The 24,565-nt window shown below is 33.4% G+C and overlaps 3 protein-coding genes and 1 non-coding gene across 7 annotated transcripts; 3 read left to right on the top strand and 1 right to left on the bottom strand.

Moving 5' to 3' along the window:
* The first annotated feature begins 2,956 nt into the window (after positions 1–2,956).
* Positions 2,957–7,987, top strand: LOC107007933 (mitochondrial adenine nucleotide transporter ADNT1). 2 transcript variants are annotated; one of them, XM_015206790.2, is made up of 8 exons: positions 2,957–3,390; positions 4,228–4,276; positions 4,589–4,752; positions 4,873–4,910; positions 6,676–6,785; positions 6,905–7,018; positions 7,138–7,485; positions 7,611–7,987. In XM_015206790.2, the coding sequence occupies exons 1-8, from the start codon at positions 3,233–3,235 to the stop codon at positions 7,692–7,694; spliced, it is 1,065 nt and encodes a 354-aa protein (XP_015062276.1). In that variant the 5' UTR covers positions 2,957–3,232; the 3' UTR covers positions 7,695–7,987. The 2 variants fall into 2 exon arrangements, with proteins under 2 accessions (XP_015062276.1, XP_015062275.1); XM_015206789.2 differs by having other exon boundaries at positions 2,958–3,390; positions 6,673–6,785.
* Positions 7,988–8,312: 325 nt separating this feature from the next.
* Positions 8,313–13,431, bottom strand: LOC107007931 (mitogen-activated protein kinase kinase kinase 7-like). Of its 3 annotated transcripts, none has more exons than XM_015206788.2 (5): positions 13,102–13,431; positions 11,014–12,968; positions 9,169–10,391; positions 8,680–9,023; positions 8,313–8,556 (listed from the first exon to the last, which is right to left on the bottom strand). In XM_015206788.2, the coding sequence occupies exons 2-3, from the start codon at positions 12,941–12,943 to the stop codon at positions 10,249–10,251; spliced, it is 2,073 nt and encodes a 690-aa protein (XP_015062274.1). In that variant the 5' UTR covers positions 12,944–12,968; positions 13,102–13,431; the 3' UTR covers positions 8,313–8,556; positions 8,680–9,023; positions 9,169–10,248. The 3 variants fall into 3 exon arrangements, with proteins under 3 accessions (XP_015062274.1, XP_027772279.1, XP_027772275.1); XM_027916478.1 differs by having other exon boundaries at positions 8,680–9,002; XM_027916474.1 differs by having other exon boundaries at positions 8,680–8,995.
* A 680-nt stretch (positions 13,432–14,111) lies between these two features.
* Positions 14,112–19,773, top strand: LOC107008830 (CMP-sialic acid transporter 1). Its single transcript, XM_015208025.2, has 8 exons — positions 14,112–14,384; positions 14,730–14,813; positions 15,690–15,904; positions 16,040–16,118; positions 16,908–17,077; positions 17,316–17,502; positions 18,856–18,933; positions 19,068–19,773. Exons 1-8 carry the CDS (start codon positions 14,334–14,336, stop codon positions 19,209–19,211), a joined length of 1,008 nt encoding a protein of 335 aa, XP_015063511.1. The 5' UTR covers positions 14,112–14,333; the 3' UTR covers positions 19,212–19,773.
* Positions 19,774–21,457: 1,684 nt separating this feature from the next.
* On the top strand, positions 21,458–24,398 carry LOC107006300. Its single transcript, XR_003577884.1, has 2 exons — positions 21,458–21,628; positions 24,165–24,398. It is a non-coding gene; the product is annotated as an uncharacterized LOC107006300 (transcript).
* The last annotated feature ends 167 nt before the right edge of the window (positions 24,399–24,565 follow it).

Below are 24,565 nucleotides of genomic sequence, written 5' to 3'. Positions count from 1 at the left end.
TATATATATATATATATATATATATATATATATATATATAATATTTACTTAAATGTAACTAAATTTTTGTATTTATTGTTGGTATTAAACTTGTATAAAAGTAGTATGTTTGTGAAAAACACAGTTATAAACTTTAAATATTTATATTTTTATATGTATTAGTACAATGAGATGTGACCTGACCTTCTTAATGTATATAGGGTGTGCTTTTTGTTGATGCAAAGATGTAATTTGTGTTTATAGGTGACATTAAATTAGTATGAAATTGGTATACTGTATTCTGTATATAGACTATCTAAAGTTTGTATTACATAAGTATGAAATTGTTATAATGTGTATATAGTTAGCATGAAGCTGTTATAAATATGATATGCTTTTTGTGTGTTTTCTCGCTCTTTATAGCTTGTATCAAATAACAATTATATTTCGAAAAAAAGAAAAACATATACCCATTGATCTTCATATACCAACATAAAAAAGAAAAACATATACCCATTGGTCTTCATATACCAACATGAAGTTTTTTGATAATCTAAAGAAACTCCTACGTGAAGAGCAGTTTAAGTCATTTTTTTTCATATTTATGAACGTTAATGTGTATACAACAATTTTGATTAAGTTTGTATGTAGTTGATTTTGAATTTATATATTGGTTTATTTTGTGTTGTACAAAATATTTATTAGTCAAGTCTGAGTATCAGTTTGGAATAACATTTGTGTTTAAAAAATGTATAAAAATTGATATTAATTGATAAGCTTGGTATAGTATGTACAAGCATTCTTTTGCTGTATAAAAATTGATGTCACAATAAATTATACTTTTTATTAGTGTTTATAATATGTATGAAAGCTGATAATGATATACATTAGTAAGTTCAGTTATAACAATATTTATTGTATGAAATAGATATGAAATGACATTTCTCAACAAATCTACTATATAAGTTGATTTCATTTGTGTTAATCAAAGTTCATAATGAAAATCATATTATATATTTATTACATACAATAAATGATAATTCTTTTAAGTTTATTGTGTGAATTAAATATAACTAAATATACGCATTTCATTGAGTATGAAAATTATATACAAACTAATAAACTTAATTTTTTTTAACGATTCTGTTTTTAGATTTTCGATTTATATGAAGTCTGTAGATATAAAATGTTAATTTGTAAATGATGCACTCTTTTGAAAAAAAATTATAAATCATACAGTTTTCATGCATAATAAAATTTATTTGTCTAAAAAAATACACACTCTAAAAAAAGATTTCACAAGTAAGAATGTTTTTATAAAAAAAAAAATAAATAAATAAACAAAAAAATGATATTAATTTTAAAGCATTAAAAAATACATCTAATCTACCTCGATGTTTAATCAAATATTAAATAAGCATGGTGGTGAAATTTTTCAAAAAGGTTTGACAACTAAAAAGGAGGAAGAAAAATCAAAATAAGAGATTAATACTATTAATTAGGAGATTAATAACAAGTAAAATAGTGTCCAAATAATAAGGAGAAAATCAGGGATTAAGATCATCCCGATTACTGAACACTATATTCAAGGAAAAATATTATTAGTTAATTGGTTAAGAGTTATTTGAACTCAATTCTTTATTATCATTAATACATTAATATGTTTGTTATTTTTTAGCTGTCAAAACTTAAAACATAAGCAATAATTATATACGTCAATTATAAAATTCTCTCATATTTCTGTGAATACAATACATTCAAATACCAACAATTTTTTTTTAAAGGATGATCAAATCTTTTCGACATGCTAATGACAAGTTTTATTCTTTTTCAAACAATAGATTAGAATTATTTATACGTGCTTCATCAATTTTTATTAGAATTACATTGTCATGTCTTAAAATTTATTATATATTTATACAACACACCTTAACATTACTTTGAAAGGACATGTGCATCACCATATTATATTTCTTTAAAGTAATTGTCATGTGTATCATCACTTTTATTTCTTTATTTTGATCATGGAATATGATAGAAACACTTCGTTTCAAAAAATTCAAATCAATACATTTCTGATCAACTAAACATTTTCCTATGCCAATGTTTATAATAAAAAATTCAATATATGAGTTCAATTTTATCGTGAATTTGACTTTAATTTTATATTTTAAAATAAAAATAATAAGTACAACCATATAAAATTTACTATAGATCACAACTATTTAGAAATAATATTTTTTTTTTAAAAAATGTTGAAAGATTGTTTTCAAATACAATAAATTGATTAGCATCCAAAACAACACTATTTCATTATTTTTGAATAAATAGAGTATAATTCTATGAAAAAATGCAATTGTTTTATATTAGTATTAGTATTTATTTTAATTATATATATTCGAACATCAAAGGCATGGATAGCCACTCTTTTCCCATTCTTTCCTAACCACAATATTCTAAGTACTAGTATCTTTTTGAGATCTCGTATATTTTCCAATCATATATTTATTATTATATGAGCCTTTGCGATTGTAATTGACATTTTTTATATTTTGGATTTTTTCAGTCCACTAACATTAATTTTTCGATTGAATTCAAATAGTGTAATATAGGACTCAATTAAAAATAACATTTTCAATATGATATTTTTCATATATAATATTTAAATATAAAATTTATTATTAAAAATATAATATTGTCACCATTACAGTAAAACCCATTGAAATCGGAAGAATATAAAGACCAACGGCCCACTCTCTCATTTTGTGGTTGAAATTGTCGCTCGGGCCCACCAGGTGTTCAACAACCTTGAAAAGTGAGAACCTCCCAATATTTCATTAATTAAAGTTAATTTGAAGATTTGTTGAGGGATCACATAATAATTACAATTAAATAACATAAAAAACGTAAGTAAGATAATCAATAAATTAAAAGGAAGAAACTACAATAATTTCTTATATAAAGAAAACGAAAATAATTAGTGTTATTATAATTATAGCAGACAAAGAGAGTTAACTCTGATTTTGCACGTTCACTTTCCTGCTGCATTTTCATCGATCTCTGTTCATTTACGCCGCCGCCGCCACAAACCACCGGGATTCAGTGTACCGTCGCGGGGAAAATTACATTTTTCCCTTAGCTCGTCCATATTCCGATCGGTCCTCTGGTTTTGAACTGAGTATATTTTTGACAGTGTTCAAAATCTAAGGATTCGTATTAGGTTGAGCTATAAACTAGGCGATCTCGATCTTATATGGCTTCTGAGGATGTGAAGGCGAGCGAATCAGCGGTAGAGAAAATTGTGAATCTCGCAGAAGAGGCGAAGTTAGCTAGACAAGAAATCAGGCCTACAAGCCATGCTGTTATCAGTATCTGCAAGTCACTCGTAGCTGGAGGTGTCGCCGGAGGCGTGTAAGTTATACCACATAATTGAATCTTCTACTTTAGGAGACATTGTGGATTATGGAATGTACTGTGAATTAATTAAATTTTACAAAATTGATTCACCTGATAAATAACATGAACGAAAATGTGTGAATTTGATGGACTCAACTGAAGGTTGTACACTTCCCCCACCCACCTGACCGTCTCTTTTCCCCCTTGAAAGTGAAATAAAAAGTCAGATTTCCTTATGATTGAGTAACTGGAAATAGAGGAGGCAAGTGGTGTTTCCAAAGGTGCCTTTGTTCATAAAAATTTAGCTTTTTGTCTAATACCCATGTTGACTTTCCGAAGAATTGCACAAAATATCATCTGTATTTATACTTTTGATGTAAGATTTGCAAAGCTGTAGTGTTCCATCAGTATATGAGGTGTTCATGACTGTTAATCCATATTCGTTTACTTGATCACATGATTTGATAGTATTGGGTTTTTTGTTTTCCTTCTTTGACGGACATGTGCAAAAGTGCCTTGCATGTTCCAACATGTCATTAAGGTTTTCACTCGCTTATCTCAGACAAAGACTCTGATGAGATTGTTGTGTATATGTGCTCTTGACTTGTATGACTGAACTGTGTTGTTTATACTTCCGGGAGTGGTGACTGCCAACTCTATCTACACTCCATTGTTAAATAGAGAAATCACGGATCTCGTTGTCCCGTATGGATAGTAAGAGTATATTTCTGGATAAATTATTTAATTGAATTTGTGAGAGAAGTTAAAATAATAGTTCGAAACATAAAATTAAGGGGTTAAGTAATCACATCTGCTGTTTCTGCACTTACTACTGGTCTCCTGATCCTGCAGGTCACGAACTGCTGTGGCCCCACTGGAACGGCTAAAGATATTGCTCCAGGTGAAGTGTAGTTTCATGCCTGCTGTTTCTGCGCTTTTCAGGGGTTCTATGGAAGGGGGAAAATACAAAACTGACTTCGAGCATTTCATACTTAATTTGAGTGTTGGAACACTGTAACCCATACTTCAATTTTTATCAGTGGATCAACTTTTGTTCCTTTTGAAGTTTAGGATAGTAAACCTTTTTCCGGACATGCTTTATTTGAAGGTGGCCTAATCTTTTGTATGAAACAATACATTTATATTGCATTTAAGGGTAGTTCCATCTAGACTAGTTTGCTTCCTACTTTAACAGGATCTGTCTCAAGTGCAGGTTCAAAATTCACATAGCATAAAATACAATGGGACCATTTCAGGCTTAAAATATATCTGGAGAACTGAGGGGTTCAAAGGACTGTTCAAGGGCAATGGCACCAATTGTGCACGTATCGTCCCAAACTCAGCAGTCAAGTTCTTCAGCTATGAGCAAGCTTCCAAGTATAGTCATATCTGACACTATGCATTTTTTTGCAACTCAGACTTGCTTCTCATGTTTCCTTAAAATCAAATATCTGGTATCTGTTCCCTCTATTGACTTCCTCATTGATATTGAAACAGGGGTATACTTTATCTTTACCAGCAACAAACTGGCAATGGTATGTCTATCTTTCTTTTGAGTTATTTAGTTGTCATGTGTTTTTGTTTTTGATTTCACCACCGAGGAGTCCTCCAATGATTTCCTTGTGGATGAACTATGAGATTTCATATATGAATCCAACCATTGGAAGATATATCAATAAAACTTTAAGCACAATTCTTTTCCTACTATCTGTTTAAAATTTTTAGCAGTCTTCATGAGATACGTAGAAAACTTTAAGCACAGTTCTTTTTCTTAGCTCTATAAGACTTAAAAGGAGTGTGTTCCTTCTGCATGTTACGTTACTATGATTCATTTTGCTGTTGTTTGTGGAGATTAAGTATGAGCTTATATATGTTTTTTTAAGTTCTACTTTTTCTGTTCACACTACATGTAGTTCTAGTTCATTTCCTACTGTATTTGGTGCTTAGTCATGTAAAAAATAAACTCCTCATGTTTACAGATGCTATGCTTGATTTAGCAATGGGATATTGCTTTACTCTCCTTCTCCTTGTCACTATGTCTGCTTATTATGTTGTCTAGCAAGGGCCATGGCTTGGTGGGTGGTAAAAGCTCAATCTTTTCTAGTGCGCAAATGCGAGTTCTAGTTGCGGGCAGCCACTTTGTGCAAAATGAGCTGGAGGTTAGGTCTGTACCCACTTCAACTCTTCCAAACCCTGGATTGAGGGACCAAAGCTGTGGGTAATGGCTATATACTCGCCAATATTATCTTTTCCTTATAGTGGATGACCCTTTTGGAAGACACATTTTTTTTCCGGATTGTCTTTCAGTTATGCTTGTACTGACGTCTTTTCAGGAATCATCCATTTCAAATAAGATATTATTATTAAGATTTAAAAGAAGAAGAAGAGGAACTAAATATTGGTTATGCCCGATCGTCCATAAAGATCTTCCCCTCCACTTTTCTCAAGTGAGCTTATTTCTGTTCCAAGTTCCTACTGTTTCTCGTGCTTCAGCTTACCAGTATAGTTCACCTTTGCAGCAAGCCTTATATTAATGTCTCATTCGACCACTGTATTCAATAGTAAGAAATTTTACCCCACAACACTTAATGGTCCAAGACATGGTAATCAAGTCAAAACATCAGCTGGGTCAACAAAAAGCAAAAACTTAAATTTTTCATATTTCAGGGCAAATCTGGATTTAGTCTAGGATGTATGCATCCTCATCCTGATCTATCCATAACTTCAGTTGCCAAAATAAGGTTTTAAAGACAGATGAGAGTTTTTAACTTCAAAGCAGTTCACTTTTTCTGCTATATGCTTCTTGTGATCGCTGCTGGATTTTCTAGTAGTGTTTGACGATATTTATTTGCCAAGGATTTTTTGGAAACAACCAACATGGTAAGGTTTGCAAACACTCTATCTTCCCCAGACCCTCACTTAGTGGGATTTCTCTGGGTATGTCAGACGAAATTTATCTACACATGATTTTGGCGTTTTAGTCATCATTGGCGAACAGCTTGACTGATTACCAAAGCTCACAAGACACATATTTAAGCCCCATATTTTCAACATTTACTTTCTAAAGTCTAAACTATTCGGCATCTAGCATGCTCATTTGATTTGGTAAGCAAAGGAGCATCTGATAAAATTCTTTTTAATGTGTTAAATTAATAAAGATTGTCTGATGAGTTTTCTGGTCCTTTGAGCACATAAGAGGTCATACTAGACTAGTAACCTGAATATAATGTATAAGGAACAGAAAGATATTCCCAAGAATTTGTCATCATTTAGACAGTCATCTTCCTTTTTCCACAGAAGATGCTCAGCTCACTCCCTTACTGCGTCTTGGAGCTGGAGCTTGTGCTGGCATAATAGCCATGTCTGCAACTTATCCAATGGACATGGTGCGGGGAAGAATCACTGTGCAGGTATTTTATGAGTTCTCAGAAGAAATATTACCTGTTCTGATGTTTCTGCATACCGAGGAATGGCCATGGAGCACCATGCTGCTACACCTTTTTTGAAAATCCTCTTTCCTGCTTTGCAGACAGAGAAGTCTCCTTACCAATACAGAGGAATGGTCCATGCCCTATCCACCATACTTCGTGAGGAAGGTCCACGTGCTTTGTACAAAGGATGGCTTCCTTCTGTCATAGGAGTTGTAAGTTTTCCTTTTCCTAATTTATAAGGAAATGGTTGTTTACTAAATTGGCAATCATGCTCAAATCATCTGTATCTTCTGATTTTTGTGACAGTACATAACTTAATTGTTGTTTGCAGATTCCATATGTGGGACTTAACTTTGCAGTTTACGAGTCTCTAAAAGAATGGTTGGTCAAAACAAAACCACTTGGTCTAGTTGATGATTCTACTGAGCTTGGTGTTGTTACAAGGCTGGCATGTGGGGCTGTGGCAGGGACTATGGGGCAAACTGTTGCTTACCCTCTTGACGTTGTTCGAAGAAGGATGCAGATGGTGGGTTGGAAAGATGCTGCATCCATCATTACTGGTGATGGGAGGAGCAAGGCCTCCCTTGAATATTCTGGTATGATTGATACTTTCAGGAAAACTGTGAGGTATGAGGGCTTCAGTGCCTTGTACAAAGGTTTGGTGCCTAACTCAGTGAAGGTTAGTTTTGTTTCCACACCTTTTACCTTTAGATGTTTCCATTGAGAGTTGGTTGAAGGTTATTAATTTCTCTTTTTAGGCACTATATTTACTGGATCATTCCTAATTGTTTATTATTTGTTCAGGTCGTTCCTTCAATAGCTATTGCTTTTGTGACATATGAGCAAGTGAAGGACCTATTGGGAGTTGAAATCAGGATATCTGACTGATGAAGACAAGCTCCAATCGTTTTTCCCTGCATATGATAATTTTGCAGACAAGGATAGATAGAGTGATAATAACATGACAGGTTACACCGTCTAAACAGAGAATGTACGCTTCTGTTCTAGCTTGTGATGGAAAAATTAGGTTTTTCTACTGTGCTTATAATTTCCTTATGTATCTGTTTATTGCTTATTCAATTGTCAATAAGCAAATTTTAGAAGAAAACAGTGTAATGACTAATTTGAATGCCTTGCCATGGTTCAAGTGAAGAAAAGCTGATTGCTGGTTGCCTTTGCTATTCGGTTGCACTTGTGGCCTAATTTTTCTGGTGTCCACCAGTTTTCACCTTTTTCTTTGGGAAAAGTTGAACAGATTAGGTAAGAAGAAGAGTACTCAATCTCATGATCAGATGCATTCTAGTCATTTCTGTAATGCCATTTTTCGATGTTCTATTTAATGTATCATGAATCGTTTTTATACAATTTTGGTTGCTATGATGTATACTGTCTTTCGTTCTGCTTTATCCGCAGAAGAGCTAACATGTCACTATCTAGCAAAGTAGGTGGACATTTGTTATGTCTAATAGGTGAAAAAGAAGGGTTTTAAGCTCAATGCTGGTGAAGTTTCTGATAAGGAGCATTTTACTGAAATATACATATGATAGCAGAAGCAAATGAAAAGAAAAAACAAAGAGCTGTATTTGCTAAAGTGGGAATTACCAGTTCTACTTATAGTACTACTATTTTACATGTATGTTCTCAAGGGACTATGAAAATAGCTTCTATGGCCTTGCTGCAAACCTTTTGGTAACATCTGTTGCTACAAGCTTTGCTGGATGTTGATTTCTTTCAGATTTTTCGACGATGCCTGAATGAAAGGAAGCAAGAGGAATCATCTTTCTGAACTTCCTCTCTAATATTAAAACATAATCAAGTAGTATTAATTTTGTTCATAAATTTGATCTCCAATGATAATTACAATCTTTTATACCTGCAATCTCTAAACTTGGTTGAGACTCTCTGAGTTTCTTGTTCACTAGCCCTGTATTTATTGATTCCTCCCCGTTTTCTTAAACGTGAAGCAGAAACAACTTTGTGTTCTTGGTTAGCTTTGACATTTTCATTTGTCTCAGATGCATCAAAATCAACTTGTTCAGATGATAACGAAAGAAACGAGATAATTAGAATGAGATTCAGCTCTTTAAAGAACAACGTCCTTGAATTTTCATCGCCATTGTCTTCTTCATCTGTATCCACCAAATGTTCTTCTAACTCCACTCCCTTGGTTGCAGCAGATTCATCCATTTCTGTATTCTAATAATTTTGTAACTATAACTAAATAAACAAAAAAAACAGTAGAATGATTATATATGGTTTCAACCATTGCTGCATAACCTTTCAATCAAGTACATAATTCCCTGGGTATTTTGTAGGGGACAAATCTGTTGAATTGCATAGTAATTGAAGAGTATTTGTGTACCTGTTTTGGAAACTTGTTATAAGATGATGCAACTTGGATACCCAGTAGCTTGAACACAAAAACAAAGAAATAGGGCAATTTTTTGGTCTTCTATCCCATTCTGGGGAATAGAGAAATTTCTGATAACAGACCCACCTTCCTTATTTTTAGCCTATAAAATAATCTACCGTGTTTATCACGCTACTACTTCTCAATCGTGCTCAATTTTCTCTCTCCCACAAATCAGACCTCTGATATTCTTGATACTCAAGCTCACAAAGAATTTCCACAAAGTCGGACGATTCTCAATCCATGACAAGGTAACTTACCTTTACTATTGCTTCTATATCACTTTATATATCATAATATTTATCAGCTTCTCCAACTACATCCATTGACATATAATCTACTGAGCTCAGTGTCCATTTTATTCTATGCAAAATGATGTTTAGGTTGATTTCTTCTTTATGCACTTAGGATAACTAACTCAGGGCGGACCCACGTATAGAGTATTGGATGCTCAAGCATATCCATTAATTCAGCACAGAAATTTTATATATGTATATATAAAATAATATTGGAAGTTGATATATTCTATTCGTGAGCATTCATAATTTTTTTAAATTCTGAATTCGTCACTGTATCTAAAGAGGCACAAATGATACTTTTTTAACAAAAAAAGAAAAACATCTCGCACTCGCAAAATACTTGTAACTTTCAAAAACTACAACTGTCCATTTAGAGCTTTTTGTGAAAAACTTTTTTTCTCCGAAACAAAAAAAAAGAAACTTTTTAGCCAAAATTGTACAAATGGCTCCTCAATAATCTTCACAAGCTGAATGAGGGAGCTAAGTTCGTGTCGTATAACCCTTTCAAATCTCACACTGTTCAGGGTTGTAAACCTTGTCTGACAAATGAGGATCAGTAAGGAGCTTTTCAGCTTCTGAATGCTTCTGTTTTGAACACTTCCCAATATTTAGGGAGGTATGTATTACACAAAACGAGTAACAACCATGAATATCTGAGACTGCAACCATGTTATTTTTGTTGATCAGGTTGGAACAGAATGTCTTATAAAATGTTGGATCACTTGGAAATTAGTTAAGGGAGCTCCGAATCTGATGCGTGGCCAGATGATCTCCGTGTTCTTGGGCTTGGGCTGTTCATCATCATTAACTGACTTTCAGAATTTTGCCTTATAGTACGTATGCTTGGAGGTCTTACTGTCCTTCCCCTTGGTGTTCCTGAAACAATGATCTCATGATGATGTTTAGACAATAATAACAATATGGGAAACTACACAAGAATCATTCTCCTCTTCTTTTGTAGCTTGCACAGATATATTATGAGAAGGGAAGTCATGATGCCGGTAGACTAATCATTGCGCTAGGTATGTCTTGCATCAATTTGTAGGGTGTTCTCTTATACGTTATAATCTTTTTTGTTCTGGCAATACTCTGACTTAAGTACATAGATACATAGTCCAAGCAGATGATGTGGTTGCTCCTATTTATGGTATTTGATAAGAATTTTAACATTAGTTTTGATTTATATCAATGTAAAGGATCATAAATGTTTAACTGTGAGAAAAGAAATTCTTAACATGATTACTTTACATCTATCTCTCAAGTCCAAGTGTTCCACATTCCTAGTCAGGTTTTAGCCAATGCAAACTTACTTTGGGTATTTGTTGTTAGTAAGGATCAAATAACAATAAAATTAGGAGTATATGTTGTTTCTGGTGTCCCTGAGGTTCTGTTAGGCAGTTGACTTTCTTTAAAATTTCGGAACAAGGTAAAGTAGCCTTTAGGAAAAGGAGAATCAGGCAAAAATGCACAATATAGCTTTTGAGCCAAGAAATGCTACCTGGTTGCTTGCCGACTTTGATATCGGCAGGTTTCCTAATTGAAAGTCTCTTGATCAATATCTCGGGAGATGCAATATTCTTCTTTTCAGTTGGTGATGGAAGTGCATCATCTGCCGTTACAGGATCATCCCCACATGCAGAAGTTCCATCACTTCCTGATTCAGAATTTACGTCTCTGTGAATTGTGCTTGACTTTTCTTTCTCGGTCACCCTGTATGCAAACATGTGGAAAGGTATTTGTGTGACAGGCAGAGGATCAGATTCACAATTTCCTAAGGGGAAGCTCCTTAAGATGACAGCTTCAATCTCGCCGTAGTCTACTGGTGGCAATGGTGAGTCTTGTTGGCTGTGTTCAGGATTCATCACCAAGAATCTCTTCACATAGCGTAGAACCCTGCAGATGGATGAAAAACTTGGCCGTTGATATGGATCAGTATGCCAACACCTCTTTGTCAAGCTAGTCACATATTTTGGTGAGTGAAATGGGAATAATGGCCTCTCTCCTGCTCTTATATTTCTACTCATTTTGTCTCCTTGTAGATGGCTATCTTCAAATGGAACTTTCCCTGTTAAAACCTCAAAACATATCATCCCAAAACTGTACACATCAGATTTCTCGGTATACTTGATGTTTCCTCCATTCCCTGACTGCTCTTGTTCAGCTAGGACTTCTGGGGAAAACCAAATGAATGGGAGTGTCCCATTATTTTGATTCACATTAGCTTTCTGAGGAAGGTTGATAGAACACGATGAGCCAAACCCACAAACCTTTGCATGTAAATACCCTTCTGTAGAGACGTTCCTCGCCTTGACAAGGACGTTGGAAGGACTCAATTCACCATGATAGATTTTCTTTGAGTGTAGATATTCCATGCCTCTTGCAATCTGAAGGAGTAAATCGATTGCAACGGGAAGAGAAAAGGGTACACGCTTTCTTGGTCCACAGATCTCTTTGATGTAACTAGATAAATCTTTGCTCATAAGTTCCATGATTAAGAAACATTCTCTCTTTTCTTCATCAGTAAAACCACAGGAGATGTGCATTATATTTGGATGAGAGAGATGCAGTTCTCGCGAAATATCTGGAATCAGGGGCTTAATATCCCCAAACAAATGCCTTAAACAAAAGGTCTCCCCCAACCATTGGATCTCCTTGTACTGACTTCCACTACCTAATCGTCTTCTTACCTGGTAATCCTTAGAATTTACAAGAACTGAGCTAGGTGAAAGCTTATGATCACTCTCCATCTCCATCTCCATCTCGTTTAAGTTCTTCAAGAGGAGATCAGCAAGTCGTTTCTCATGCTTTGTCAAAGTACATGCACCTGAATTCTTCTTCTCTCGAATTTTATTTTTCAAAATCCACTTGTCTTCATTCCAAACTGAGCATACCCCTTCGCAGAACTTCTGAGAAACCATGTACTGTTCTCCGAATTTCCATTGGAAGATTCGTGGGTCCTTACACTCTTTCTGATACTTCATGGAGTAAATGAATCTCTTCTTCTGTATCTCGTCATGGTCACTACCTGAAATCTCTCCTGCTATTTCTATGGCCTCTATGACAATTGGCACACAAGAGAGCAAATTGTGGATGTGAAATTCAATACAATCTGTATTCTTATATAGAACTACAGCTTTTGCCCAAAAATCCTTATTTTCCAGGGATTGCTTGATGTACTGTTCCGCTTCTTTAAACACCCTGAGAAGCTCTCTTAAGGGGTTCTCGAGAATTTTCCATTTGATATTCTTCTCTTCAAATCTCAAGTTCTGTTTCATTGTTTCTGCAACTGTCTTGTAGGCACATTTTAGCATATCCACCAACAAACAACATTGTTTTTTATTTATTTGTATGTCATCTTGGAATACCATTAGAGCTTTAAGACTCCCAATTACCTCTCCTATCTGCCTGAATTCCTCTAACGCCGGCATGCTTGGACATAAACCAGAGATGGATCTGATCATAACCATATCAATCAATCAACTACGTCTCAATGAGTATCACTCGGGTGATGAGCATAATAAAGAAAATTATTGTCTGAAACATATATTTTGAAAGGAAAAACAAACAAAAAAAAGAAATAGCTTACCAATGAATCGTAATTTCTGAAATGAGGTTCCAATAAACCTAAAAGGGAGATCAAAGTTACCCTCGATTAAACGCCAAATTGCATTGTGCAGTTGTTGAATCACAGCATGAGGGGATTCAAGTACTGAAAAATAGGAAATCGAATTGAATCTGAGCAATTTCGATACCACAATAATAAAGAACTTGATTGCTTTACAATGACAATGAAATCACAAGGGGACAATCAAACTCTCTTGGAATTTTCAGAATTACAAAAAACTAAGAAAAAAAGTTTTGAAGGAGGAAGTTGTTGATGGCCCAACACTTGGCAGATACTCTACTAATTTTAGCTTGAGCCAAATTGCACGTTTTAGGCCGGCAAAGTTATATATTCAATTACGTGCTGTCGACATTTTCGAGTGAGTTTGTAATACGTGAAATGGTATCATTTTCTTTATCGTTAATTGCAATGCCTCTTCCCATAATCTTACAACTTTTCAACACCTCCAATTAATTCATGTACATGATATTAGGACAAAATTAGATCAGATAATTGCATACGGCATATTAGAAAATCGAAGGACTAGATATTCTCATATTTTTAAAATATAATAATATAAAAGAATGTTATCAATGACTCACAATATTTTTATATAAAAAAACTTAATTACCGTCACACTAGACTTAGATAAAATATACGATCCAAATCCAATAATTAATTATTGGTCTCGATAAGTTTGAGCACAAGAAAATAGATGCTTTGCAACCATTGTCCAAGAGGTAGATCCGCCCATAGCCATTTTATTTTTATAGTATTAAACATATAACCATGTAATAATATTAAAATTAAATATTCATGTTATTAAATAAATATACAATAAATTAGATTTTACTAATATATTATTTTTCCAAAATCTTTATTTTTTATAGAAAACAAATGTCTAGAAAGAAAATTATGTGTCATGTCACTTTTTTTTTCCTACTGTAACCGATTTTGTAATTAATTTGATGAATTATTGTTAATTTTATGGAATCGTTTCTTAACTCTACTAATATCAAGATTAGCAGTTTAGCACAATTAGATGAAAACGCAACGGAAATACCCAGTTGAGAATATTGTGCCAAATCTGAAACGCCGAGTGGCACTGTGACAGTGTGAAACTTCGAAACTTCTCGAAGAAGCAAAAAACACGCTAAGCAAATTTCCGATTTACAATTCGCCGGGGAAAAGGTCACCAGCAAATCTCCGGCGATATGCGGTGGTACGTCGTTGCTGCGCTTCTCACCGTTCTCACCAGCTCACAGGTTTCACTTTATTCCATTCTCCATTTTCTGGTTCTTAGAAGTTTCCTTTACCGTATCATATCTGATCTGTGTTTTTTACTTACACTTAGAGGATTAGCTCATTAATATGAGTGTAAAATTGCTTAGCATTGAATCCGAAGAGTAAAATCAAGTTAATTTTCATTGCAAAGTGTATTGCGCCGATTAATTAGATTTTCTGTAATCGTTCCGCATTTGAGTTTAAAGTTTTGCTGTAAAAGGGATAATTAGTGGTTTAGTTACTTATCAAGGATCGATTAATTGTATGTTAGATACATGTAGGTTGATAGTTCTGGATTTATGTTTCAATTGTGCATCATCTGGCAGGGAATATTGACGACTCTATCGCAAAGTAATGGAGGATACAAATATGATTATGCTACTGTTCCTTTTCTGGCTGAAGTTTTCAAGGTATCATTTCGTAGATTAGCTTTATTCGCATAAGAGAGGCGGTACATTGTGTTCTATCATTATTATAAATACTAGAATGAATAGAATTTGAGGAATTCTCTTTTTTTTGGTTATAACTTCTGCGTAAATCTTATCCAGAAGTAGAAATGGAGCTTTAAATTGGATTTTCATTCCTCTTATACCATCCGTTCTATCATGTTCCCATCCTTTAAATTTAGTGTCATGATTGTTCCCGTCCTTTAAATTAGTGTTGCGATTTCCATTATGTTCTATCTGGAAAAAATATACTAGAATGAAGAGCTGTTGAGAATCTCTTCCTTTTGGCTTGCAAGTAAGAACTTATTGAGAAGTAGGAATGAAGCTCTAAATTGAAAGGAAGGCTCATTTTTCCTGTATCAGCTATCTTATAATGCCCCCTTCGTTTAAAATTAGTATTGTGCTTAACATTTTAAGTCTTACCAAATTAACTTCAAGCTTTCCTGAACTTCTTATCATATCTGTGTTATGACCAAAAGCTGGGTATGACTTTTACACTTTAAACATGTAAAGGGAGCAAAACTATTCTGTCACCTGACTTTGTGATGCATTGATATAGCATGTTCCTCTCTCAATCTTCAGCTTAATGAATTGAACTATCCTATATGTCTATCCTTTTATTTTTCAGAAAGTTCTTCTTGTATTGATCATTAATTAGAGAAATCTCTCAAATATTATGGACAATTCAATTTGACTAGCACCTACTTTTAGAAGGAATTTCTGGAGAGGCATTTAGTGGGGCTATTTCCTGTGTAGTAACCCCTCTTGCATAATAGTTACTGCTTCATTTTCAGAATTTTCTCTGAGATTTTCCTCGTTCATTCATTTCTCATCCTGCAGCTTCTAGTATCCAGTGTCTTTCTTTGGAGAGAGATGCAAAACTCACCGCCGCCTAAGATGACAATGGATTGGAAGAGTGTTCGTTTATACCCAATTCCATCTATCATTTATCTCATCCACAACAATGTGCAGTTTGCTACATTGACTTATGTAGATACATCAACATATCAGATAATGGGCAACTTAAAGATTGTTACTACGGGAATATTATTCAGGTGCTTGGTGCTGTCTTTTATGCCTAGTTTTTCTACCTTCTTTCACTTCTTTCACTTCTTTCCATTCAGCATCAATTCTTCATCTCCTGTATGAAGTTGGTAAAGTAAATTAGAGATTTATCTTTCATATTTTAGGCTGTTTCTGAAGAGGAAGCTTACGAACTTGCAGTGGATGGCAATCATACTTTTGGCTGTTGGAACAACCACAAGCCAGGTTCTTATGGAATCTGTTTGCCTATTTCTATAATTTGGGCATGCTGAATCATGTCATGCATATAAATTTTCTTTTGGAGACCTGACCTGAAACCTAGCCATGTAAGGTGTTAGAACTGGCATGCCAAATTGAAGTCCTGTATTTCAGCTATTTAATTGGAAGCATTACCTGCGCATCATGAAAGATGGTTATGACTCTCTGATTGGTCATATAGATTTCGTGCTGTGAGTTTGTAATGGATTGGCTCATTTATAGGATTCGCGGTGAACTACTTGATGGGTATACCAGCTTAGTTTGTTCTGGACAATTTGCGCCATTCTATGTAATATCTTAGAAACGAAGTTTTTAAAAAAAATATGCCCCAAAAAAAGAATAATATATGCTAACAGCCTCTCTACTGTTTATCTGGTGCAATCATAAATCAATTTTGAGAGCCATCTTGGCAAGATGTTTTTGGTACTGCCCGTCTGCATTTGTTCAAGCTTCTAATGACCACTCCAGTACACTTATCTTCAAGTATGCGTAAATGGTAGAAATGTAGATATCATAATGTTGCTCCTTTTCTGAAATAAAAATTCACAACTTTCAGGAACTCGAATTCATTGGATTATTCAAATCTTAAACTTGGATGTGATGTTTTATATATCACATTATGATCAATTATTTATTAAATATTTACTTTCAGTGTTAGGTCAAATTTAAATCTTTTGTCCAGTCTTATACCATAATATGAAATAGGACTAAGGGAGTATTAATAATTGTTCCGCATTTGCCTGGTGTTCAACACAGGTGAAAGGCTGTGGAGAAGCTTCCTGTGACTCATTCTTTTCATCGCCCATTCAAGGATATTTGTTTGGTGCACTCTCTGCTTGTCTTTCAGCACTAGCTGGTGTTTATACTGAGTTCTTGATGAAGAAGAATAATGACAGCCTGTACTGGCAGAATGTCCAATTATACACGTGAGTTCCTCCTGACCAAGAGATTTACACTGGTTCCGTTATGAATGCAATTAAGCTTTTCCTCTCCTACATATGTTAAAACTCCAAAGAGGAAGACAGTTTCATAGGACCGTAAGGGAGAAGATTTTGTTAGTCTTCAAATACTGATTTGAATCCTATTATGTGATCAAACACCATTCTAGTGGTCCAGACCCATGAAATTGATCTGTTAAATTGAAATAGTGCATTGGACTTACAGATTTGGCTCAATATTCAACATGGGACGACTTCTTATGGATGATTTTAGAAGTGGGTTTGAGGAAGGACCGTGGTGGCAGCGCATTTTCAACGGATACAACACGACTACATGGTTGGTAGTGTTGAATCTTGGAACTACTGGCCTTCTGGTTTCATGGTTGATGAAGTACGCTGACAATATTGTAAAGGTATCTTATCTTCCTGAATTAGATGCATTGGATTTCTGTTCTGTTCGTAAACAATTTTGATCACCTTTAGTATGAACTGTACTTTTAGAGTTACAAAACCTACCAAATAACCTTAAAGAACTTACAGATTCCTAATTGTGATTCTCAAGTGAATTATCCAGGGGATGAGAAAGCTGAGGAGTTATTTTGAATGGCATCTCTGCTTAGAAATTGAGAGAGGCTAAGGGTAAGGGGTGGTGGCAGGACATGTTTGTAATTTCTCAATGAGAAGGAACTCTTTAAGGGGAAGAAAGGCACGGGCTAGACTGTTTAGGGAAAAGAAGACTAGGGTCAGAGCTAACGACATCTCATTATGTTGACTCCTCTACTATTGCTATACTATATCTTATTTTGTCAACTTCTCCACTATTTCAAAAAATACTGCATTGTTGACTCCACTGTTGATATAGTTTAAACCTTAACCCAGTGTTTTCTGTTAGATACTTTATGGTCAATCTGGCTTGGACTATATGTCTATGTGGTGGATTTACTGTATATGGAAAATTTGAATGAGCTGTTATAAGTTGGACTTATCTCGTCTAGCACCAGATTTCACTGATTTATGTCTTTAGTCATTTGACTCTTTATTTTTGTGATTTGTTCATCTTCTGGAAGGATCACACAATTGCTTGGAGCCATCCAAGCACGGGATCAGCCAAAAACAAGAATATAAAGGGCTCATTTACTTGGACCCATCGTGAATGGAAGTGAATTTTAAATCCATATACAATTTCAACTTCAAATACTCTTTTTCAACTTCGAGTTCAAAAGTTCTTGTTTTTCAACTTCGACAAAATATTGTCTTATTACGCCTACAAAATCCTTTAGTTGAAATCTCGATATGCATTTCAATCTTTTTTGGCTCAATAACCAAACCATACGAATTAGTTTTATAGAAGTGGAGGAGAAATTTAGGGCATCCACCTCTGCTGTATTTGTAATTATTCTGGTATTAGATTTATACTAATTGGTTCAAAGTTCTTCAGCAATGCAATCCGTTAATTATGTTCTCATTCCCACTCATTTAGCTTCTACATAGAACATCACATTACCATACTAGTTATCAGTAAGAAGCAAAGTTGCAGTCTAGTGCCCTATCTGGTATTAAAGTGAAGTTTCAGTTTAATGTAGTCAAAAGTTACAGAATCACTTTAAGATCACACACAAATTTTCTGAGTGTAATAGCCGAACTGTGTGATGTCTTATTTTATATGGAATTTTTTGTTTATTTTCCTCTCTGTTGAATGGTTGCTCCTTTGCTCTTCCTTTTGTTTCTCTATCTGAATAATCAGATTGTTACCTTTTCTTTTTCAGGTGTATGCCACCTCTATGGCAATGCTCTTGACGATGGTGTTATCAGTGATACTCTTCAACTTCAAGCCAACAGTACAGGTAAAGATGCAGAGAGCTGTTCCTAATTTGCACTGTTTTGTTATTTTCCTTTATATTTCATAAACATGTCTTTACTATGTCATTATCAAGTTTCTTCGTAGTGTTTATTCTTTTCTTAATTTGTCTATTTGCAGCTCTTTTTGGGTATCATTATCTGCATGATGTCCTTACATATGTACTTTGCTCCTCCAAGCACACTAGTGGATTTGCCTTTGACAGTAAAACCGGTTTCTGAGAGTGTATCTGAAGTTCCTGCTGAACGAAAAACAGATTCCTGATGTACAAATTCTGCCACCAGTTTTTTTTTCCTTTGATTTGTGCAAAGATCTTCACAAGTTTGAGGCTCAGCTAATGCAAATGGTGAAGGGTTGGTTTCATGACCATCACTTGGATTCCAGGAAATCAAGATAACATGATTCAAGAGTAGAGTTTAAAAGCTTTCTGATGATAGGAGCTTCTTCCCACCCTGGTAATGAGCATGATAGTAGGACGAGCACTGTCAATCATTGATGTCTTCATTTTTTTAAACTAAAACCAGTACGAACTTAATGGCACAGTAAAAACACACGGAATCAAGAAAACACAAGCAAAGACAAAGATGAGGATGATATAACTTCTGTTGTGTTCTGTAATGATTCGTATATAATGTAGTGTAGTTACATAAAACTTTTGATTGGAACAAGTTTACATGAGAAACAGCAGATATTTGTTGTGCCAGAATATCTTGTATGACCATATACCTTAGTTATATACCTGTTTCATGGTTGTTGTAACTCTTTGATCACCAGGTTGGAACATCTATAAGTCATTCATTGAAAGACAGAAGGTACATTGTTCATACATTTTCGAGGGATTATTATTTCAGTTTGAATCCCAAAAAAATACGGGTTTAACAGTAGTGTCTCTTTGTTTATATCTCTATACCCAAATTACTAAAAGCCTAAAACTCACGCATATAGGTAAAAATCATAAATTTTTTTTATTGAATGATACTATTATTTTGAACTCATAGTTTAGTAACAAGTGTTAAAATTAAAACTCTAATTTGCCTCTTGGGAACACAGAGAGTTTAAACAAACAGCAGCCACAATTTAGGTGAACAGGTAAATCTATCATTCAATGAATTAATTGCAGTACTTTAGTTATGGATTTTGTGGTGTCTAGCATTTGACAGAACATCTACTTTTCTTCCTACCATTCAATATGTGCAATTATTTGCAAGCGTTAGCCCACCTACACAGTATCATTGATTATAAAGTCTCTCTATATTCATTTCAAACATTAAAGTTGATCATTTCTAAGAGTCAATTATTAAAAACCAACAATTGAATAATTGCAAACAAGAAATTAAGTAGATATTTTTCTTACTACAGTATTTCTAGTGAAATTTCTGGTCATTATTTTTCGAAATCTGAACGTACTTATTCATTTCTCTAATAAAATTAAGTTTCAATTATAGTGGTCCTTTGAACCAAGGGAAATTCAGCTCAGCTTTTTTCTTTTTTTCCACAGGATTACAAATCAAAGAAGAAAAATTCAATCCGACTTCACATGAACAATTTAAGATTTGGCAAATTTTGATCCCAAGAGCAAACCTGAAATAAAGCAATTTATGTCCCATCAAAAAACAATTTTCTAGTGATAGGTGTATTATCTTGGCTAAAAAACAATTCCATGAAGTTACAAGTGTGTTTGTAGTATTTTTTTTAAGTCAACAATTATCTATAATACTTACACTTAACCTACCATCTATCAATAATTAAAGTTTTCTTATTCTCTATCAACTACGCAAAACCAGAACTGAATTAATTCAAATTTATGTCACGTAATGTCCATTAAAGGAGAAAAAACGTTCCTCACACACACACACAAAAAAGAAAATCAAACTCTAGACTCTAGTAAAACCAAAATAATCATCTTCGTTCCACAACAACTCATGTTTATCCTTATTTATTAAATGAAAAAAGTTGTAAGTTAAAAATAAATGAGAAATGAAAAAAGAAAAGAAAAGAACTAAACCTTCTTTCTTTCCTCTATAAATAGCTTAGAGTGCCACACTCTATACCACCACAAAGCTTCCAATAAAAATGAGCGGAGGTGGAATGGAGTCTATGTCACGGCCAACACCACCGGATGATGGCGGTGGAGTGAACGGCGGAGACCGGTGTGGGTATGGGTTTCATATGCCATTGCATTACCCACGATACACACGAGCTGAATATGAAGCAATGCCAGAATGGAAAATAGATTGTTTACTCACTCAATATGGACTTCCTATTAATGGAGATGTGTATCAAAAGAGAAAATTTGCTATCGGAGCTTTTCTTTGGACCTATTAATTATTTTTTTACTAGGTAAAATATTGGAATAAGTTTAAATCTGCTTGTTTTGTTAAACTCTTTTTTTGTAATATGTAAAATGCTGGGTTGATCATGTTTTTGTTTCTAGTAAAACTTTTTCTTATATATATAATCAACTTAATTATATTTACGCTTTACCCATTTTCTTAATTATTGAATGCAAGGATTGGTGATTGAGGATCCATACAGAGTTTTATGAAATATCTTAGAGATCAAAGAACAGATGCTTTCTTCAGGAAATATGAATACTTTCAAGTAGGAACAAGCCCTTTTTTGGCGTTGAATCGGGTCAGGAAGAACAAGTTGTTCCAGCTCCGGAATAACACCCAAAATCAGTACTTCCTCTTTATTTTTCAAAATGCGTGAGCTATTAATTTTTATTATTTTTTTGCGTTTTAGCTAGCGTTAATCAATCAATTTTCAAATTATTTTTCAAGACCTAATAACTAAACATCAATTAATTTAAGCATTATGGTAAAATTTTCATATCAAACATTATGAAAATGGCCAAAATCGCTAATCAGTCAGCGAGATTCTTTTCTTTTAAAAGTCGCTAATCAATCATTGAAATAGTTTTTTTAGAAATACATCTCCGCTCCGCAGGTAGCAAAGTATTCTTTTGACTCCGAACTCATTTATTTAGGGGTGTGCTAAAATAAATATGAACTGAAGGAGTAGAAAGTGAAATTTAGTTTTATGTTTTATCGTTGTATCTTATATGTAAATTTATATTCTTTGAGCAGTATTAATTAGGCTAAAAATCAATTACAATTCCACCAAGTAAATGCAACAACTCAAAAGGTAAAAGCCCAAACAGAAATACAGAAATATTGAAAGTAAAACCTAGGATTGACTGAAGAAGGAGACGAGGAATTAGGCTTAGAGAAAGCAGAATGAGAGATACAGACTTTGCGTAAGCATGATCATTATACGCATAAACTTATTTTGTTCTCACAAGTCTCTATTTATCGATCCGAATCTCAATACATAACCATTTAATCCGATATTGAACTGTTTTGTCAATACTGATCTAGGCTCATTCGTAACAATTTAAAGAATTACCCAAAAAAATATTATTGTATATTCCAAGTTGGGTAGAAAAGGAAGGAAATGCATGAAGCCCATCTGCCTATGTAACTCAATGGTTTCATGGGCCTTTTACTAATTCTTTCATACTTGGGCCTAGTCTACACAAATTAATGGATCCAGTGACGTAGAATTTATCAAATAAAAATTCTGAATTTGTATTTGTCTCGTAGTTATGAAATCCAATTATTGTATCGAATATAGAGATGTTAGTCGTAATTTGCATGTGGAATTTCCCTATCCAAAGTATTCTTGCTCCCCCACCTTCTACGTCATGGATCTCTTTCCCTCAATTGCACGATAACTTGTCTCTATATGTATCGATAAAAATCTTTCACTTAATATTTGAATAATTATTTGTTTTTATCGGTCGATAAAATATGTAATGTAAACTTGCTCATATAACGGCTAGACAACTTTAAGTGTCTTGATAACAACTAGATAATTACTCATTTTAGTACATTAACAATTCAAATTCAAATTAGGTGGTTATTAATAATTTGAGGTGTCAAAAGGGACAGAGAATCTAAAGTCCAGCTCCATTTAAAATTTAAATAGATATCTATTTCAACAACTAATATAAAAATTTTAAAATCTTTTATTTATTTATGTAGAATACTTGTCTATAAATTCTGATTAATTAAATAAGCTGATGTTAGATTAATAAAAAAGAGGAAAGAAGTTGAATAAAAAGGAGGTGGCACATGGGTTTGCAAACAAAAAAGTTTGATAGAGCCCACAATTTAGTTGGTTCCTTACTTTTTTTACTCCATCCGTCCGGAATTATTTGTTGTGTTGTGTTTATCAAAAGTTAATTTGACTAATTTTCAAAGGTAAATTAAATTACATTAATTCGATATTTTAAATAAAAAAATTAGATATTCTAAAACTATATGAAAAATACTATAAATTACAATTTTTTACATATTAATATGATGAAATAATACATCTTAAAATGTTAATCAAAATTTTTATAGTGTGACTGTAGAAATAGAAACCATGACAAATAATACCAAAAGGATGGAATATAAAATAAAAATTACTTTCTATTTATAGATAGTATGAAAAAATATTTATAAAATTGGGTTATTTATTAGATAATTACAAGTAAATTTCTATAATACAGATCCACAGATCCTTTATAAAAGCAATTATCTTGCTATAATAATTACATTTCTTTAAATTACTATACTATTTCATATTTTTATTTTTTCAATATTGACTTGACACATTCTTTAGGAAGTAACATATAGAATGGTACTTTTATTCTATTAACCTTTGAATATAATAAATTCAATGACAATAGTTAATATGAATAAATTACGGATTAAGTGGCATATTATACGTTGATTTTCTATATTTGGACAAATAAATCTAGATGGATGGAGTAATATACATAGCTTAAATTTTTAATAAAACAAAAACAAAAAGAATAAAAAATCCTAATAACTAACTATATAAACCTCCACAAGTGTGAGCCAGCATTTATCAGTTCTTTGTTTGCAAGATAATTACATTTTTTTTTTGTCTCTCTTGAGTAAGAAAAGGTGGGGGGAGATTAGTTATACTTATGGCTTTTGTAGTTTCAATATTGTTGGCCATCTTTGCCATGGCTATTTTCACTGTTCAAGCTCAAGAATTTGCTCCTGCTCCTGCACCTACTAGTGATGGTTTGTTCTCTATCCCCCTTTCTCTTTTCGTTGGATCGATTTCTATTTTGAATTTTTTTATGTTGTTAGTGTATATAATTTAAATCGTAATATATGTTGTGATGGTATTTTGCAGGAATATCTGTAGATCAAGGGATTGCATATGTGTTGATGCTGGTGGCTTTAGTTCTAACATATCTCATTCATCCTATGGATGCTTCTTCCTACAACTTATTCTAAATTCAGTCAGTTATAATCTTTAAATTATGTTGCTTTTTGGGGAAATGGTTGTAATCATTCTTCATATGGATTTAATTGATTAATCAATTCATGTTTAATTTAATTTCTAATATATATTTAGTTGCCTTTTTCTCATTTCTCCTATTGTCAACAATTCAAGTGTAAGACATTAGACAGGCATCTGTCTCATTTCTTCTGAGATATAAAGAAATGCATCATAATGCACTGATTAATACAACTAAAAGAATATATGAGAAGCCACTTATGAGTAGCGATCTATTGCTTTTTCACGAGAGA

The sequence above is a fragment of the Solanum pennellii genome, chromosome 1, assembly GCF_001406875.1.
Source record: "Solanum pennellii chromosome 1, SPENNV200".
Classification (NCBI taxonomy): Eukaryota; Viridiplantae; Streptophyta; class Magnoliopsida; order Solanales; family Solanaceae; genus Solanum; species Solanum pennellii.
This window is presented reverse-complemented; position numbering and strand designations above follow the sequence as displayed.